Source organism: Apteryx mantelli, chromosome 2 (genome assembly GCF_036417845.1).
Source record: "Apteryx mantelli isolate bAptMan1 chromosome 2, bAptMan1.hap1, whole genome shotgun sequence".
Classification (NCBI taxonomy): domain Eukaryota; kingdom Metazoa; phylum Chordata; class Aves; order Apterygiformes; family Apterygidae; genus Apteryx; species Apteryx mantelli.
Window position 1 is genome coordinate 64135406 of NC_089979.1, and position 19790 is coordinate 64155195.

The following is a 19790-nucleotide window of genomic DNA, read 5'->3' on the forward strand; positions in this document are numbered from 1 at the left end:
GCTAGTTTGCCTCTGAAAACCGATGTGGGTGTGTGTTAGTTACTGTGGGTTTTTATTATGCTACTTCTGTTTTGCTGTTTAATTCAGTTATGATCACAAATAGCCAGAACTGATTCCTAAAAGGAGGTACCAAAAATATTTCGCACTTTAGGTACTGTCTTGGAATAGTTCTCTCATCATGGGCCAAATTAAAAAAAAAACAACAAAAAATCCAAACTCCTCTAAAATTTCAATCTGTGGTTTTCACAATTGGATTTTGGTGCATAAAATAATGATACATATAGTTTGCTTTATTATGACATGGAATTAACATGTGCCAATTGTATTTCAAAGCCTAGCTACCTGCTGGAGGTTAATCAGAGTTTTTCCGCTCCCATTTTAGCGACAGTTGAGGCCGTCTTGGAAATGCGAAGGAATTGCTTTCCTTCTCCCGGCGCGGGCAGCAGGAACTGCAGGTGCCAGGCCCTGGGCCTCCCAGGGGACAGTGGCCCGGTGGGAGCGTGGCTGCCCACGGGGCCCGGCCGAGTCGCTGCTGGGCAGAGGCAACTGCCCCTTGCACTGCTCCCCGGGCAGCTAGCCCACTTCCTTGCATTAATACCATCTGCAGCTACCGGAGACACCACGCTTTTCCCAAAAGCACACGTACTAATGTAGCTGGTAATGTGGGAATAAACAACATGGAGGTTTCTAGCCTCTGTCTTCATGGGAGGTGTAAGTAATTCGACACCTGACCTCTTAACCCAGTCATCTTTTATAGAAGCTAAATTTCCTTCCCCACAGGGAAGAATATGAAGGAACCTGTTAGTCTCAATGAATTCAGTGTCGTTGCTCCACTAGTCTCCTTTCCGCTATGTTGCTGAGAAAGGGGACAATTTGGCTCCAAATGAGGAAAGTGATTCTTTTTTGGAAAGCATTTCTAAGGTTTCCTTGGTATATTGGAGGTTAGCATTGTTATTCCATAACAACCTTCCGTGTGGGCTTTACAGGATGCAGTTGCCTTGCATGTTAGTACATACCGAGTAAAAACGTTGCTGTGAAATGATAGATTGTATTTATAAACAACAGGGCAAAATCTTAGCTTGTATAAAAATACTAAAAACAGAGCATTTACACACTTTTAATGAGTAGCGAGCTTGCCAAACTCTCTCAAATTGTTCCAGAGGTTTGGAAGGAAGAATTATCATTTGAAGATGAACAATACGAGTTCTGCTGCAATTTCACTAGCAATCCCCAGACCTGTTTTCTTTATGTCATGAAAGTTTCACAAACATAAACAGTACTGAATTGCCACTGGTACTGAATAATGTGGCTTTTATTGTTGCCTGGGCTCTTCAATATATTCCAGACAATAATTTAATACTTATTAATAAATAGAAGGTAACTAAAGATGACTGTGATCTAGTCCATTGAAAATTTCTCAGTATCCTTAATTTGTTAGTAAATTCAATATATTTTATTTAAGCAGAATCATATATACACTATATTAACTTTTTTTCCAGGCAATCTTTACTCAGCACAGAAAGGCCAGATGTATGGGAATTGTAAAAAATCAGGATATGCATAAAAACTGTTCAAGTGCATAAAGCAGCCCCATCTGGAAGACATCTAACAGAAATGAAGTTGTACAAAACCATTCCATTGATAATAAAGCTAATTTTTATGGGTCTGACAAGTATGTAATTATGTTCAGTGGTGCTTTTCAGATTTTATCACAGTCAATAAACCGCAGTGGTAATTTCATTCCCATTTGACATATTTACATGGAAACATTTGATTGGAGGAATTAGTAACCCTGAAAGCCTTGATAGATATGTTTTAATGATCTGTGACCTCCGCAGTCCCTCATCTGTTTATTGTTGCAACAGGCGAGAAGTCATTCCTGTGTGACCTTTGTGGCTTTGCCGGCGGGACACGTCATGCCCTCACCAAGCATCGGAGGCAGCACACAGGTCAGTAAAGCTGTCTTTACTCTTTGGTATATTTTCTCCAGCAAGGGAGTATCTTCACACTAGGGAGTAAAGCAAGTCAAATAGCACATTGCAGCACAAATAATATATTGGTTCATTGTTTGCTTTGCTTTTTTTGTTTTGTAAAATCTGAATGCCCAAGGTCTGTACCAAATCTGATGTGAGTTTGAATAATTGCTTTTGGGGGACTATTTGGGGTGTTTTTTCTGAAGAAAGTAGAATTGTAAAGGTTGGGTTTCTTCTTTAAATGAATGCTAAGTATACTAATTTTTTTTCAAGGCCCAAATAGATTACCTACTGTGAAGATTTTGCAAGAGTCTGCTAGAATGTCCCTGGGTGAAAATTAGAGGCCACATATAGATTAATTCATTATTTTGGACTGAGACATAGTTGAAAACTAGTGTTGTTTCAGTTGCCCTTTTGCAATTTTAAGATAGTTTGTAATTAATAGATACAACCTTAAGAGTTACCACATGGTTATCATGTAAAGCAGGATTTCTCTCACAGAATTAGTAAAACTTTCCTACCACCTGGTTATAAAAATTTAATATCAGATAAAATTAAATTGGTTCTTAGCTTCAGAAGACTAAAAAAAAAAGTGTAAGTATTAAACATTTATTAATGCATTTTACCTTAATTGTGTTTTTTAGTAGTTCCTAGTAAGTGTTTGATTATTTGAATAGATTTTGTTCAAACAGTCACAGAAGTGTCACTGCTTAAACCACTGTAGTTTTTGTTTTGCTGACTAGCATGAGGATAGTATAACATCATCAGGACTTACAGTGTGAGTTAAGCGACTATTGTCTAAGGTACAGTGGAAAGAAATGGCTAACAAATGTGAAGCTGTAATCGTTACATCATGAATTTTCCATGGATTTTTGTCAAGGAATCTCTGTGGGAGATTTTAGTATGTCCCTGAATAAACTAATCCTGATTCAGGATATACACCATCAAAATGTGTAATTTCCTGGAAAGCAGCTACTCTCTTTTCTTGGGAGCCTGAAGCCATTTTTTCCACCTTGGTTTCAGTTTATTAAACCAACCATATTTGGAGGAAAGTCTGATGCTCGCAGAAAGGTGGGTTTTCTAGTGCTGATCTGGCAATAACTTGAAATGGATTTGCTGTAAATAAAAATGTGCAAGGCCAGATTATGCTCATAATTCTAACTAGTGATTATGCTAAATTTACAGATTTTTTCTTCTGATAACAAAGAATGCACATTTCTGAGAGAGGACTGCTGCTTCCAATTCCCATTTATTGCAGGATATTTGTGTTTTTAAAATGTCCAAGTATAGTCATTTAGTACATATTATAGGTTCACTTAGTATTGCACGCTCTGAATGATAACAAGAGCAGGTGCAACCACCAGAATGGTAATTGCGTGCTTCAGTTTTAACTAAGGGTTTCCATTTTTTTGGAGCTTCAAAAAATTTTCATACATTGGCTGAATTTTACCAAATCTGGACTCAGATTGAAAATGATTTTTTGTTTTATTTTTGAAGTTTGAGCAGAAATAAATCATTGTTATCAATAGGATGGGAACTATCTTTTGTGTTCTGTTGTCCTGCCATGTCGCACACAGAGATCATGTCTATGCCTAAGACTCATACTCAGGGCAGCCATCCAAAGGTATACCATTATTTTAGAATGGGAAAGTGGAAGAAATGTGTATTGTTACCTCCTATGTGAGTGCCGATGTGGTTTCTCAGAAATGTAAGTTATCATAGGTTATATTTTTTGTGTGTGTCATTAGGCCACAGGCCATTAGAAAATAAATTTAATTTCCTAGTTTATGTCTACAAGTAGGCTGAAAATACGGTATGTTCCTGGGGAAAAGCAGTCTGGGTTTTGGATGGCATTTTGCCCTTCTTTGCCACTGTGGTGGAGATTTTTGTGCTGTGATCACAGGGATTCACAGGTTATAGATCATGAAGCTTGCATCTAGCAGGCATAACTTTTTATTTTATGTCAGGACTGGAGGCTCGTTATGACTTCACTATTAACTTTATACTATACAGGACAGTATCTCAGAGGCAGAGGGATCTATCTTTTTGGCATTTATCTGCTCTGTGGCACAAACAATCAGAGATGATTCTTTAGCAGAAAAATTATCTGTAGCTTCTATTTGTTTCAAGGAGAACGACACAATCCACCTTTGCCTGCATTTTTGCACATACGTGTGTGCCCCTGTATTTTCATCCAGTGCGCAACTTGATCTCAGTTCTTAGCTGCATGCACTCCTCTTTGTATCAATATTTTTTCTACTTTGTCTCCAGTTGACACATGAACAGAATGCCAAAGCAAATTACAATCAGGTTTGAAAGGAATAGGTATCAAAAATGGTCTAAATGGCTTAAATAATTCCCTGCTGTAATACAAACTGTCTAGGGGGCTGACACAGAACATCTTCCAATCCAAGATGTGCTTTTGTCTCCTGTCAGAGACCCTTGATTCAAGGGCAAAGGAGCTAATCCTTGCACATGGTTGAGGAGTCTTGACCGGTATAACAAGTCTCTCCTTGTCCCAGCCTCAGGGTATGAGGTGTCCTGGCACCCGTGGGGACTGCTCAGCTTCTCCCACAGACTTCTGACATGAGAGGGGACTGGCTTTAGCACTGGCCTCTTAGACATTTGATGCTCTTGCTTCTGGTATTTTTTACTCTGCTCCTTCTCATTTTAGACAAGATTGTTTTATGTACATGGAGGAATACCTTTACCCTGCAAAAGATGCATTTTCTTCAGCGATATTACATGGAGTGTAAAGTATAACTCAGGGGACAGAATGGGGCTGTTGGTGACCCATAGGGCAGCACGGCTTTAGGAATTAGCTTGGTAAATAGAAAGTTATCCCTGAAAGGTATGGTTTTGTTTTTTAAGTGAAAAAAGTACAGGCACCTTAAACCGAAAGGAAAAGCCATTCATTTTAAGAGCTGAAAAATGCACGTGCTTAGCCTATTTGCAAACATGATACATCTTCATACAGACTTCCTTGATAGAGGTTTGTTCAACTGTGAAGTAGAATGGTAACAATGAGAAAAAAATAATTTGACCTAGCAAGAAATCCCTGGTGTTTCAGTGGTTGACATCTTATTCTGTGTTACATATGTTACCTACTTAATGACTAACCTGCTCTTGTGAGAAGTGCAGACTTTGAACACAGAAAAAACTGACTTTGTCCTAGTAAAATATTCTAGGGTTATCTTGTGCTTTGAGAGTATCTGCTTCGAGTCCAATTCTACAATAAATCAATCTAGGAAATACAGCAAGTCTTTCACCAGCTATGTTAATATCAGTGGCCTGATACTCTACTCTGTCAGTTGAAGCAATGGAAACCTCAAGAACCCAGCACTCTCATGGTCCAAAGTTTGACCACAATTGTATCACATTGTAAAGGATGCTTATGTTTCTGTCCTTGTTGAATGCTTTACAATAGGCACTTGTGGCTGTCTAGGCTGTGAGCAGAAACCGGTTTAAGAAATTTAACCCACTTGTGATAGCTGTTGATGCCATTTGGTAAATAAGGGCCAGCTTGCAGGGCTACAAGAATGTATATGCAAGAGCTCTGGTGTTCCAACATGACTGGGAGGAAAAATTTTCATCTCATGAGTGAATTGCTGACACAATTTTTCTTAATTCATCTTTTGTCCCGGTGAGAAAATATGCAGGTAAGTAATATTGCAAATTTTAGTGCTGGCTGCCTGTAGAATTAGTTAAAATCCTCAAAGAATTTAAGTATAAGATTATCTGGACTTTATTATTTAAAAAAAAGAGTAAATAACCTCTAAATCAGCCACCAAAATAAACATGCACAAAATGAAAAGTACTATATCACATAATTTAAATACTTTAACGTAATCGTGATCAACCTGAGAAACTGCACAAGAAAGAAAAAAAAAAGGAGAGGTAGTTTCTGATATTGTAATTACATTGAGAGTTACTGATGACTATTAAGCTTAACTGTTCAACTTATTCATCAGAATGCCTCAATGAAGACACTTCTTAAATTTCAGATGTCTTTTTTTTGTTCTTATTGTTATTCTGTTTTCCTCCATTATTGGTCTTCCTTCTGTCATCATAGTGTTTTCTCTTCCTGTCCATTTTTCCCAGTAAACTTCCATTTAGTGCTGTAGTAGCTGCTTGCTGCAACAGTGCTGATCACTCACATCCTGTGTTCTGTTGTGTGAAACTCCTTTTTTTATGTTGGTTAATAATACTGTAAATTCCAAAAACCCCATCCTCATATTCTACACAATAGCAGTTTACATTTGCTTCTCATATGTTGTTTGTGGTAGGATCTTGCTGGGAATTGTAAAAGTAAAAAACTAACATACATGACAGTAGCAGAGCATTAGAGGGTAAGTACACTTACTGTGCACAGCAGTTCTATGAGAGTCACCATGAACCTATAGAAATGCTTAAGCAGATGTGTCTTTGTTCAAATATTTTCATGAATTTTTGAAGCTTATTGTACTTATTGTACGGCTTATATCATGCAGATCACTGTTTGTATGATTGGTTCTGTTCACTCATTTCAATCTTGCACTTCTGAAGACATTTATAGGTCAATGTAATAAAGAAAGAAAATTTAATAATATATGTGTTTTTATCCAGATGAGTGACTCACTTTGTGTTTCTATTTCTCATGTGAACTGCTCTTTGACTTTAATGTGTAGTTACATTACTCGGCATTGAATTTAATGTATAACGTAGCCTCTTCCCTTCAACTTCTGCACCACAGCTTAAAAAAATAATAATGTTGAATAGCACAGAAAATGTAGCACAGTAAATCTTTTGCTCTTTTCAGTAAGAAGAGAGGTGAAATTTGAAAAGGATCTGTGTTGTTTTTTATTTCTATTTAAGCAAACATTTGCAGCAGAGTGTGAAACTTAGTTATAACAAACTTTTGGCCATAAACACTACTGAAACCTTGAATATCTAAAAACTTTCTCACTGCTTAAGAGGAATTGGCTTGTGGACCAGTTTTGTTCCCATTTCTGAGTATACAAACTGCAATTGTATTTTGCTATGGAACTGCAGCTCTGTGGCATCTGCCAGGAATCTGGGATGTACTTATTTTTGTATGACTTATATGCAAAAAAGATGACCAGACTAAAAGCAAATAGAATTTGCTTCAAAATATTTCAAGCTCCTTTAAGAAGTCTGTAAGTTCCCCTCTGGGGAGCAGCCTTAACAAAAGCTGGAAAACAGCTGGAAGTAAGAAGTCCTGTAACATGTAAGGAGAAGGCCACATTTTTTGGTGTAGTCATTCCTAAGGTCAAAAACGCAGGGTATATAGCATGCTAGGATTCTTTCGGTACTGCTCAACGCATCATGTGAAAGACGAATAGGACTAAAAGCAGGGCCTCTCCCTGTGGAGACAACTGGGGTAAGATTTCTTCCATCTTACTAAGATTCTGATTGATTGCTGAAGACTTTCAAATTGAAGGCACCATTTAATTTTTTCTTTCATCATTTATACCAAAGATGGGTACTCAGTAGCACATTCATACAAATACGATATGTAAGCTGTAAGTAAAAGTTGCCTGGACAGTCATGATTGTAAATAAAATCATTGCTTTGTCACCCACAAATCAGCATTCGTCACCAAGATTTATAATTGTTGTTTATATTATTTTATTTTTCCTTTAAAAATTACATGTTGAGTACCTACCTGTACACAGAAATTTATGATTACAGTAAGGCATGCTCTGTGTCCTAAAAAGCTTATCATCAAAGACAGAGAAACCGAAAGAGGTAATGTCAAGGAAAAGAAGAAGGATAAAGGAAAAAGAAAGCAGTAATTTGTGAAGAAAAGCTAAGACAGATGCTAAAAGAAGTCAGTGGAGAATTTGGAGGAGGCATTTTCAGACAGGCAAGAGAAAAAGAAAGCTTTAGTCATAACGTTTTAAGAAGAAAAGAGTGGGCAGAGTGGAGGAAGCTAACTGGTTAGCTGCAGGCTTAATAACAGCTTTTATACAGGCCAGTGCTCACCATGATCTGACCCTTTTTTCAGTTGCTTCGCCAAACTCTGGATTGTCGGAACTGAAATTTTCCATGTCAGGTGACCTAGACAGCTGATGCACTTTGGAAGTTGTCTGGAGCAAAATCACTTTCTCTTTTGTGAGCTTATTGTTAGGAAACATGCTTGTTTGAAAACTCTTATGTGAAAAGCAAAGAAGCCTAATGACAGTGGTTCTTTGATTTTGGAACATGTGGGGTTTTTTGTTTCTTTTTTAATAACGATGGCATGTTTGTTGACCAGTATGTCATTTTGGGGCACATAGCCTTCTCTTTCATGGGGTTTGTTATTGACAAAGTTAGGTGAGGCACAGAGAATTTTTCTGTGATAGTAAAGGAGTTTTTTGGGAGGTTTTTTTGGTATTTTTTTTCATTAGTAAATCTTTAAGTGTGTAGACTTTGTCTTTACTCCCAGATTTTTGGATACACTATTTTATAGTTAGCAAATGTAGTGGGCTTTAAAAAAAAATACTGCCATTATTGCTTTTTTGATTCATGTTATTTCAATTTCATATTAATTAGACTCTTGATGAGGGGAAAAAAAATTCTCCTGAAAAGTTTCATGGCAGGCAGTATTAAAAGATGTTGAAGTTCGTTGGCTGGGATGTCTTGGGGCAGGGAGGGGGAAGGGCGAATTGGGAAACAAAGACTGATACAGAAGATTCTGGCCTAAAGATAAGAAAGACAAAAATTAAAGAAAAGAAAAAAGTACTGCTGCTACACCTAAAATAATCTTCTCCTCCCCCCACCCAACCCAATGAAATACTTAGTTTTCTTCTTTTAGTTTTTTTCAAATGTACTTACCAATTTTGTATATTTTCCAGAAAAATGAATATGTTTCCCTTTGTGCAGCTGCTAAGAATTGCAGGACATGCTCGGCAGTCATTCTTGGCCAGTGTAGCCGGCTTTTGCTGGGTGGTGCTGCGCTGATGTATTTTCTGCCAGGTGCAATTTACACATACTCTCCTTGACAGGAGCAGTTAGCCCCAAGGATTGCCTAAGGAGAAGCTTCCTGGTGCAGTGAGCAAGGATTATCATTTTTCTTTTGGTCACGACGGAGTTTCCAAACTCTCCTGGCTTCCATGGAACCTCACTCACCTGTCAGCTTTACTGTCCCTGCCCCAGCACAGCAGCAGACCCTAGCTGAAACAGCCTCCGCTGAACGGCAGCCTAAAAATCAACTTTCAGTGCAGATTTGCTTCTTTACAAGGGGGCAAGTTAGTAAGGTTCTAGTGCATTTTCAATGAAAGCAGTTCAAATAAGTCTGTATGTTATCTAAAATACTTGTAGCTTTACTATTTAGGCTTCAAAATGTTGCTATCTTCTTTAATACTACAGGATAAAATAAATCAGGCACAGAAAATTTTCAGTTCAAGAACAGGTTGTGTTGCTATGGAATCCATGGCTTCCCAGAGAGTTTAACTGAAGAAGAAGCCAATAGCATTCAAGCTGCTGGGAGAATCAGTTTCTTCAGAGCAGAGAGTCAGTGTCTGACAAGAAAACCCCGTTTGGGGCAGGAAAGACATACCTCGTCACAATCTCAATTTGTCCAGCATAGAGGCTTCTGCATTGTGTCCTGCCCCTTCACCTTTCTTTGTCCTGAGAAACAATAAATGAAAAATAGTAGCTGAAATTCTCTCCAGCAGCTGCTAGAAGCAATTATTCCAACTCTTTATGGAGCTTTCAGAAGCTACTCCATTGTTCTTTCTTCCAGACTTTTCAGGTCTAAGGACCTAGCATTTTTTTTTCCTTGGAAGGATAAAAGAAATCAGTCTCCATGAATGAAAAATGCAGATTTCTATCTCTTCTCAGAATTCTGGCAAAGTCTTTTTTGAAGTCTCGAGTATCTCATGTTTTGAGGAGGCTTGAAAAATCAGACTTGGAGGCATGGCCCCTTGGGAGTGGTCTTTTGCTAGTGAGGTGTCTTCTGCCTGTGATGTATCTTTTGCTGGCAGTCTGAAAATCTGCAAGTTGTACCTGCTCAGGGACTTAGAGCTCGGTTTTGAGAATGGACAGCTGAACAGTCTACAAAGTAGGCATCTATCCCTAGCAGTTTTATTCAGGCTTCTTAAGTTAGGGATGTTGATTCCTTATGTAGTGTTTAGAATATAAATACTTCTGAAGGCCTCCAAAATACTTCTAAGGCTCCAGAAGTTAGGAGCTGCCTTCTGTCTTCTGACTACAAAAATAAACCTCTGTTATTGGTACTTACATGTACCTGCAAGCCACACACAAGAATTTCTGGAGCAATCGGGGAAAAACTGGATGCAGTTGTCTTACCTGGGATTCACAGTATATTTCTCTATCATGAGATTTTTGTCTGCTTTAGTGTCTGCTGAAGGGTGGACTCTCAAATGGAAAAGGAAAAGTACTCTTTTTGCATAATAATTTCTTAGCTAGCGTAGGGATTTTCATCTTTCTTCAATTAGTAGTCCCCTAGAAATTCCCAGTGCAGTTGCAAGTTTATCAGAGATTGAATTTTAGCCCTCTGACAATATTATTGTCTTAGTTTAGTATTTTTTTTCATTAACCTTTCAAGTCCTTCTGCAGAAATTGGCCCACTGTTCAGAAAAGATTCACAAGGGCAGAAGGACAGCAAGCAAGAGAGGGAGGATGGAGCTCTGAGGTCTGGTTCATACTCTCAGTCTATTTATGCATATTATCTTATAGCTCTGAGATCTAAAATGCAGGAGCAGAGACACAAAACAAAGACAGCCTTCTCCCAGAGATGTTCATTTCTGAGCAGGTGCTGAATACAGGCCCAAGCTTAATTTCTTACCTTCTGTCTTGAAGAGTGTTTCTCTGTGGGTTGTACATGGGCACAACTGCAACAGAAGCCAGAGGGTATTCTACATGAGAGGAATGCCTTTCTTCTGCTGGTGAAGACATTCTCATGGAAATATGACCCAAATAACATGGTTACCATGTTTCAGTGAAGTTCTTTCTCTTCCTTTTTGCTGCAGTAACACCATGTAGGAAGTCAGCTGGCTGCTGAAGTGTATATCTCACAGTGAGCATAGTATTTTGTAATTAATATCTTGTATTTGGAAATGTATTTTGTATTTGGTTTTGTGATATACATGGACTAAAATCTAGCTCAAGGGATTTGCCAGAAATTCAGACTTATCTTCCTTTTCTGTTGATGAAAACTGATAATGCATATCTTCTCTTGTCATCTTCTAGGAGAGAAACCGTTCAAATGTGATGAGTGTAACTTCGCTTCCACAACACAATCGCATCTGACACGACATAAGCGTGTCCATACTGGAGAAAAGCCTTACAGATGTCCCTGGTGTGACTACAGGTAATGAGTCATTAACTAAAGCATGATGAAAGAAGGGTTAAGGTGATCAGACGAGGTTCATTTGAAGTCACGAATAAAAATATATTGCCATTAAAACACCATCAGTGCAGCAGTAATTGCATATTAAATTAGGAGCTAAATTTAAAAACTTAGTCTTCAGTGTTTAGGTATTACTTTATAAAGAAAAACAAATGATGGGAAACCTTTTAGTGGTAACACTGCAATGCTAATGTTGAGTGTTTGTTTCACAGCTGCTCTAGTGTCTGTTAGAATTCTCCATGGTGAGACTACTTATCTGCATTGCCTTTTCAAATCAGTTGCAGTTTTTAAATTTTTCTCGGTTGAGTTGCAACCATTCCACCAAGAAAGGAAAAGTCCCCTAAAAGGTTTAGCAGCCTAAATATTCATCAGACACTTATTAGAACTGGAAGCAACTGGAGCTAGTTAAAGTGCCGCTGAGTCTGCTCCAGTTTTCTCCTTGCAGCCAAGTTTATTGGATGAGAGTGGATGTAGGGGGGCTGTGTGGCAAAGTCTCATAAGTTATGCCATTAAAACCCATCCTATTATGACAGTACAGTTAAGCTCTCAAAAATCACATAAATGGACTATTAAGATTTCTTGTGGTGCTCATCCCATGTGTCTTATGTTCGTTATAGAATAGTTATAAAATGATCTCATGTTGCTTCTTAAGTTGCTTCTTAATTCTTCTTAAACATACTTTTTCTACAACCTTGAATACTTTTAATACCTTGCAGTGAAGCGGCTAGTCTATGTGTACTATAAAAGATTCCAGAGAAGTCATTCATAAGCAACTTATAAGATCTGAGGTTCAGAATATTCTTTAAAAATCAGTATTATATTTGAGAAATGATATATGATTGTGTAAATAGATGCATGTGCTGTGGTGCATGTGCACAAGCAGGGGAAGTTAAACATCTGATTACACCAGTATAATGTTTTTATTTTTTTAAAATGCTGAACATACAACTATAATGTTCTTTTAGTATATGTTTTAATGTAGTTTCCTAAAACAAGATTATATAACAAAGACTAGCCATTCTTGTAATATCTGACTTGCGCTGTTTATGATCTACTTTAAAGAAAGCTTCTGCACTGATCTGTGCAGTTTCTGTACAAAAATTTGAGTTATGTTGGTCCGTGTATATAAAGTGAATGTTCTGTGAACTCTGCTGTATTGAGCGTCCATTAAATTGCTGCGTAGATCTGCAAAGGACTGAACCTGATAATTCAGGTGCCTTTCACTTCTGTGCTCCCACCTTAAAGAACCTCCTTTCTCTCTCTCTCTCTCTCTCTCTCTCTCTTTTTTTTTTTCTCTCCCCCAAAATAGAAGTGTTTCTTTTGGCTTCAGTATGCTTTGGATCAAGTCATCTAAGAAGGCTAGGTGGTTTTGTATTCCTCAGGATGGTCACATTAAAAGATCTGTGTTGAGTGAAGTGACAGCATGTAAGGAACATAGTGTGACATGATGTGCAGCAGTGAACGTCAAAGCTCCTGGGGAATGCTATAATTCTGGCACGGCGTGTTGGAAGAGGCTTAATCTTGTGGTCATCCACTTTCGTGAACCATTCCAATAGGAAGGAATAATCTTATTACAGAACAGGATAATGAGAGATGGGTTATGATGGGTTTAAGCATCTGACTGGGAGACACGAGTGAATGGGAGTCTTGTTGATGTGAATCCGAGTTTGCAGTCGGGGGCTCGTTGCTCACACAACGAGTGGGCGCAGGCCTGGAACCTCTCCTTCCCCTTGCTCAGCGTGACAGCGCACAACGGCAGTAAATGCTCTCTCTGGGAAGATGCTCAGTAAGCAACAGAGGATTGTTTTTCTTCAGATGGACAAGTTTCTGTATGGGGTAGGAATTTCAGGAGATGACAGGTTTTGACTGGCAAACGTCACTTACACATTTTATCAGGATTAACAGGAAATCTCCGCGCCTCCATATTATTGGAAAATCATTGTTTTGTGATAGTAGGATGTTAGTTTCCTTCCCTCATAGGCCAATTTCGACCTACTCTTTGAAAGCTGATCTCTACAGGCATCAGCTTATGCAGCTTTGATTCTGCAAGAAATTTTTTCTGAGCTCAGGTGAAAAACATCTGGCGGGGATGCAGAAATTAGAGCTGTGCTGCTGCTGCAAGTTCAGAGAGGCAGTGAGGCACTCTGCAGAGGAGTCAGTAGTGGGGCTGCTGTATTTATTAGCCCAGCAGTCCTACTTGTGCTGCCAGTTTCCACAGTCCTGGGATATTAGCCAGGCTTGTTGGCAGATATATTTTTTGCACTCTATCCATCTCTTGCATTTTTTCCTCTTTACTTTTCACTATATTTTTAAGGGAGTCACGTGTTGCCTGCTTATTAACTCACCCATTACTATCTGTTTTCATGAAGAAAAGGTATTAGCAGCTCAGCAAGTCATGTTCTCCAAACCAGTTCAGCAGACTGTATTTACTCTTGTGAGTGTCACCCCCACAAAACATGACATCAAGGTTTTAAAACCTGCAGATCTAGTAATAAAATGAACCCCCATGCCTAGTGGTGAAGTTCTCACTTTGGTGATTGCAGCTCAGCTCTGTAAGTTCATCCAGACTGTTTCACATGTTGCTGTTTAGTGTTGCTTGGCAACTGCGCGCTCTTTAATGACCTTTGTAGTTTTACTGAGATGAATATTCCCCATTTTGTGTATGGATATGGAGTACAGCATTGCTAGGGCTATCATAACATCTCCTTTCACCAATAGGTGAAGTGATCTCCGTATTCTAAAAAGTAGTTTGGGACATTTGAAGAAAAAGAGTGTCTAAATACTAGATATTTTTAATTATTCCTGTTCAACTCCTCAGTGCTCAAAGGGTTCTTAGAAATTGCTGATTTCAAGCTGTTCAATAGGAAGAAATTGTGAACAATCATCCTGCAAAAACTCTTGCCAGACAAGTGAATGAAAGGCTAACTAAGCCTGGCAAGAAGTATAGAAACAAAGGTTATTAAAAGAAACAAATCTGAATTTAGGAACTGCTGTTAAAATGTGGATCATTTGTGACTGTACGTGGACCTATAACTCATCTTTTTTTCTTAGCAGCAGAAACAAGTGGAATAGACTATAGGACTATGGGAAAAAGATTGATTTTGGCTGCATAGAACAGAAAAGGAAATTTATTCTTTATAACCCTCAGTCAGCAAGGGAAGTTCTTTTCTTAACTAGGAAAAGACATGAACTGATGTGGTTTTTCCAAGTGAATAATAAATTAATCTACGGGTTTTCTCTCACAAATTATATAATCTCAATAGTATGCATATTCCCCAAAAGAAAACAGGGGCAATTTTGGTCATTTTATTTTACTGAGTTGCTTTTATAATCTATGTTTATGGTTAATAGTTAATAGTTAAATGTTTTTGCAAAACCTTCTGTCTCTGCTTTTTGTAGTATGGTCAGTTCATATTTATATTTTCTAAATCTGTAACTTATTGATAACAAAGAAATGAATTTCTGATTTTTCTATCTATTACAGCAGTATCCAACTTCTAGTAGTGATCATAATTTGAAATTATATTTTCAGTTTATTTTTTAAAATCTAATTCATTTTGAAAGAAGAAAAAAAATCTTGTAAAAATTTGCTTATTAAAAGTTTAAACTGCTATTCCAGTTTTGTTTATATTTCACATTTGTATTTTCAGTGTAGGTTTATCCTATTTAGATATAAATAGGCACACATTTCCTTTGCATTTACTATCTCAAATCACAGTGTGTCTCTCCATTCTTAAGTCAATGTGCTTCGTCATACAAAAATATTCATTCACTCCTAATTAATGTTCACCAGAATTTTATAATACAGAATTGGTCTCTCAGGGCCCTACACCACCATTCCGTATGCAATACTTATCTTGTATTTCTGTGTTGTTTTAGAAAGATGTGTTATGTGGCTAAACTTTTCAGATTACATGATCTTAGAGTCATACTGACAAAAAGACAAAAGTTTTGTAACGGGCACAATAAGAAATGAAGAGTCATGTAACCTCCTGAAACTGAATAGTATCTGTGAACTTAACTAGTTTCTAAAACTCTGGGTTGTGTATTCTGTGGCCAGACTTCTCAAACCCAGCTGCCTAATGAAAGGCAACAGTTTAGGCACCTGAATGTAACCTGATTTCAGAAGTGCTAAACTCCCATGCATCCAGTGAAATCAATGAAAGATGCAGATATGCAGCATTTTCAAAAGCAGAACTACTTTTTTGGATGTGTCTAAAGTTAAGAATTCCTAAATAATTGGGAATCTTATTTTAGTCGTATGTTAGGCTTTAAAGCCAAATTCTATCAGTACTAACTTTCCCTGCATCTATCACAGCTTCTTAGGCAAATAATGAAACCTGGTATGTATGTGGGGGGTTGTTTTAGTACAAAGTGGATTCAGATTACTTTGTTTTAGGGAGGGTAAAAGGCACAGCCGCGCTTTTCAAGCATATTCAAATTTTTTGGAGTTCAGGGCTTGGGAGGAACACTGGCTTAGTTCTGTGGTATTGAAACATCTTTGCTGCAACTTTGACCATGGGACTGTGGGACAGGTATAACGTTAAGCTACTCTACGCCATCCCTGTTCTGTAATTAAAGAAAATGACTCTTGTTCCTCTGGGACTCCACTGCACAGTTTAATTTTGCATAGGTACCTGGGGCAGGGCGGGGAAGGAGAGGATGAAAAGCAACATCCACAGGATTGGTGATGTTCCATAGTAGTAGATAAGAGAGTTTAGAAGCTTTATGAAATAAACAGCCACGCCAGCAAAACAGCATTAATTCCATAAATGCACCTTTCTATAAAGTATATGACTTGTGAAGGATGTCTTACAAGACTGAGAATGAATAGCATACATTTTTAATATAATTATGTAAACTAAAATAAATATTTTACATTTATTATGCATAATAAAATAATTAGACAACGTTCTGCAAGGGATTATGGCATCTGAAATTCCAACTGCAGAAGGATTCATTGCATAGTTTCAGCAGCAGCGGCAACATGACTTAGGGAGAGTGACTCCACAGGGGCTACTTTTCTTTTTTTGGACAGCATCCCTAGGGAATTCCTGTTTCCCTCTGACTTACAGTTTGTGTTCATAGGTTGTAAAGACCAGTTTATAATACACTCCAGGATTTGTACCTAAGTCATAAGAATGTGTAAAGTAAGTGTTTGCTCTCTGTGTTTATTTTGGTGAGTTTAATAACCTTTAGTTGTCTTGATATGATTGCATCAGCTGAGCACTATTGCCTAGTTATATCAAGAACAGCTAGGGACTATTTTAAATACTGAGGTAACAGTAGGTACTTATTCATAATAAAACTGAAAGGCTGTTAAGGCAACTTCTACACAAAATAATGAAACAGTGTATTTATCATTAAAATATTAACCTTTATATGTTTTTTGTAGCCAGTGAAATTTAATATGCATATACAGGAAATAACCAGGTTATACAACTCTATGGAACATTAGGCTGATGATGACTACAAGTGGCAACCAGCAGTACACTATGGAAAAACACTTACTTCTATACCACAAAGGCAGAATTGGGCAAAAAAGTGCAAATACTTTGTACTAGTAGGGAATTGCTAAGGAGAATAATGCATGTGTGTGTAGTAGAGTGAACTGGGCCTTCAGAAAGCACTTAGCTTCCTTTGTGATCGGCAGCAGGAGCTGAAGATGTCCAGCACATTGTGTTAGCGTACTTATAAACAAATAAAGGTAGAAGTTTAGAGATAAATTCTGTTAATGCATAGGCATAGTTCCCAGATGTGGATGCCTCAGAATATTATTCCACCCATAGTTTTTAATAAACATTCATATAAAATATTTGATAATATTTATATTAATCTGGAATAAAGGATATGATAGCATTCAAGTCTATGAAAGAAAAACATTCTGGTATAAGATTTAGATATACCTCCAAAATATACTTTAGTTATTCTAATGAATGCATAGCATACAGGGTTATGGTTAGTATTATTCCCTTTGTGATGTTTCTATTGTGTAATAAAACTGTTTTTATATTTACCTAAATTATAACTGAAAATTCGTACGGTAAACTCAGACTAAAAATATGAACTGTGACAGTGCAAAATACAGATCAACTATTGTATTCACCAATAGACTTGGCTTCAGATGTAGCTCCTAAATGTCAGAAAGTTGTAGAAACCAGAGTGCACACAAACAGTGATATGGTCCTCACTGGGAGATGTGTGCGCCATCTGCCCTGATTGAGAAATTCTGCCTTTGCAATTACAGAGAATGGGTTGGTGGCAACGTACAAAGAAACTTAAACTCCTTCCCTCTCCCCATTCTCCTTGCCAGAGGCAAATGTCACTGCACAGACCGCTTAAGAAAATGTGTGCTTATTAGAAAACATGACTGTTCCCTTAAAAATACATATATATACGTGTGCATACACCTATATAGGTGTATACAGATTTTATGACTGTGTTCCTTTATGAAATCACCCTGTTAGAGGTTTTTGCACTGTGTGTACGACTACAGTCACTATGTGAAGTCTGTTGCTTTCAGTATTTTTAATGAATATCATAGTAATCACACTGTACTGGCTATAAGGGTAATGCAGATTTTTATTTATTTTAATGAATAGTACTTATTTATCATAATATGGAAGTCCATCAGTAATTCCACGAGCATTGGTAACTCGAACTTCTTTTGCTGTTTTTTTCTTTTCTATTTCTCTTTATTTATTCCTGTTTTCCAAGTTTTTCCTGTGGCCACTATAGCTAAAAGGCACTAAAAATCTACTTTTTAATTTAGTGAATCTGTTATTTTCATGCTAACACTGAACCACAGGACATGGGATTTTAAGGATCTACCTAAATATAATTAAACTAGTGATGAAATTGCGAACATTGGTAATACTGCTCTAGCCTCATTTGGGTTCAGTCCTTTGAAGAACAACTTGTAAGTGATGTGTCTAAGCCTAAATAGAATGGTAAATTATTCCAGCCCATTGGCAGTAATGTCATATAGCCATTTTGACATTAATGTAAAAATTCCTATACGGTTTTATTCCTGTCAGCTTCTCTCTGTTGCGGCCTGTTGTGATCGTAGCTCAGCTCTCTATCGGTTAGTCCACGCTTTGGTTTAAGGTCTGCAAAAACATTCTCAGGTTCCTGAGTTCTTTCAGTAATTACTGTCTTCCCTTTGCTGTTCAATTTGGGCTTTATCCTTAAACTCTTCTTGTTCTTAGGCAGCTTTTTTTCTGCTGTACAGGTGTAGTTTGTTTGAATCAAAGTCCAGTATGCTTAGTCCAAAGCCTGAAGTATTTGGTGCTTATGAAATAAGAATAAAGGCACTTCATGAAGTGGACAGAAAGATTAATGTATTAGTCTTCCATTTTCACTATACATTTTAACTTCTCTACCTCACACCTCTTTTGTCCTATCACGTCTTATGTCATCACTGTCTTATCACTTCCTCTTTCTTCTTAATGAGCATAAATATATTAAATTTATTAAATATATTAAATATAAATATAGCTATATAATATAGCTATATAATATAGCTATATTTATATTTAATACATATTTTTATTAATTAATTTATAAATGTGGGACACCAGCATATATTTCAGACTAAAATAATCTTAAGTAGGTTGTATTTTGATAGTAAATAGAATTTTATTGCTAACTTCCAGATGAATGACTAGGCTGTGGTCTTGATATAGCCTTTAGTAACAAAAAAGACTTGCGATTTGATGTTCTTATAGTGGTTGTGTTAAAAATGTACAATAAAATTCTCCCTTTATACCTACAAATAATTTTTTACTTCTTGTAATAATCTGATCCAAAAAAAATCATTGGGATCATAGATTAATTAATACGACCCTTTTAGGTAATTTAAAAAAAGTGATTATACATGTTTTCTTTGCCACTGTCTGCTAACATAGAAGAAAAATAAACTCATTTGTTCCTTTTACCATTCTTTAATCCCAAATCCAGTCATTATAATAGGACCCAGCCTGGTTCTGGGAACGGTCAGTCTACAAGGAATGAGTCCCCTGATTGGTAGTTAGCAATCTTTGAAAATATTATGGTAGAGTTATAGGCCTTAGAGTTGAAACTAGTCTGTTTTGTTATGTATGGCTTATTCTCCAGGCAATATGGCTACTACCATGTATAAAAGTTTGTGTATTCAACTCTGTCTTTACAATACAACATTCCCTCTTCCTCCCTCGTCCTTTCGTATGTGACATACAAAACAACCTTAAAAAGTTAGGAAGTGACAGAAAGCAAATTCAGTTCAATAACAGTTCTAGAAAGAGAAGTAGCTGTGCTGAGGAGGGAGAGAGAGAAATGTAATAGTTCTTTAAAGGCTGATGAAGATGAGAGAAACAAAAAAAATTGCTGGACAGAAAATAAAAGAAGGGAAAAAGAGGAGAAAACCAGAGCTTTTTTTTCTGTTTGAGAAAGATTTGCTACTCAGGTACTTCTAATGATTTTGT

The 19790-nt window shown here is 37.2% G+C and overlaps 1 protein-coding gene across 1 annotated transcript in view; it reads left to right on the forward strand.

The window, feature by feature from the left end:
- Window positions 1-19790, forward strand: part of ZNF407 (zinc finger protein 407) — a 350480-nt gene that overhangs the window by 209722 nt on the left and 120968 nt on the right. The window contains exons 6-7 of the mRNA XM_067290762.1: window positions 1866-1949; window positions 11169-11289. Coding sequence (XP_067146863.1) covers window positions 1866-1949; window positions 11169-11289 — 205 coding nt within the window. The remainder of the gene's footprint in view (window positions 1-1865; window positions 1950-11168; window positions 11290-19790) is intronic.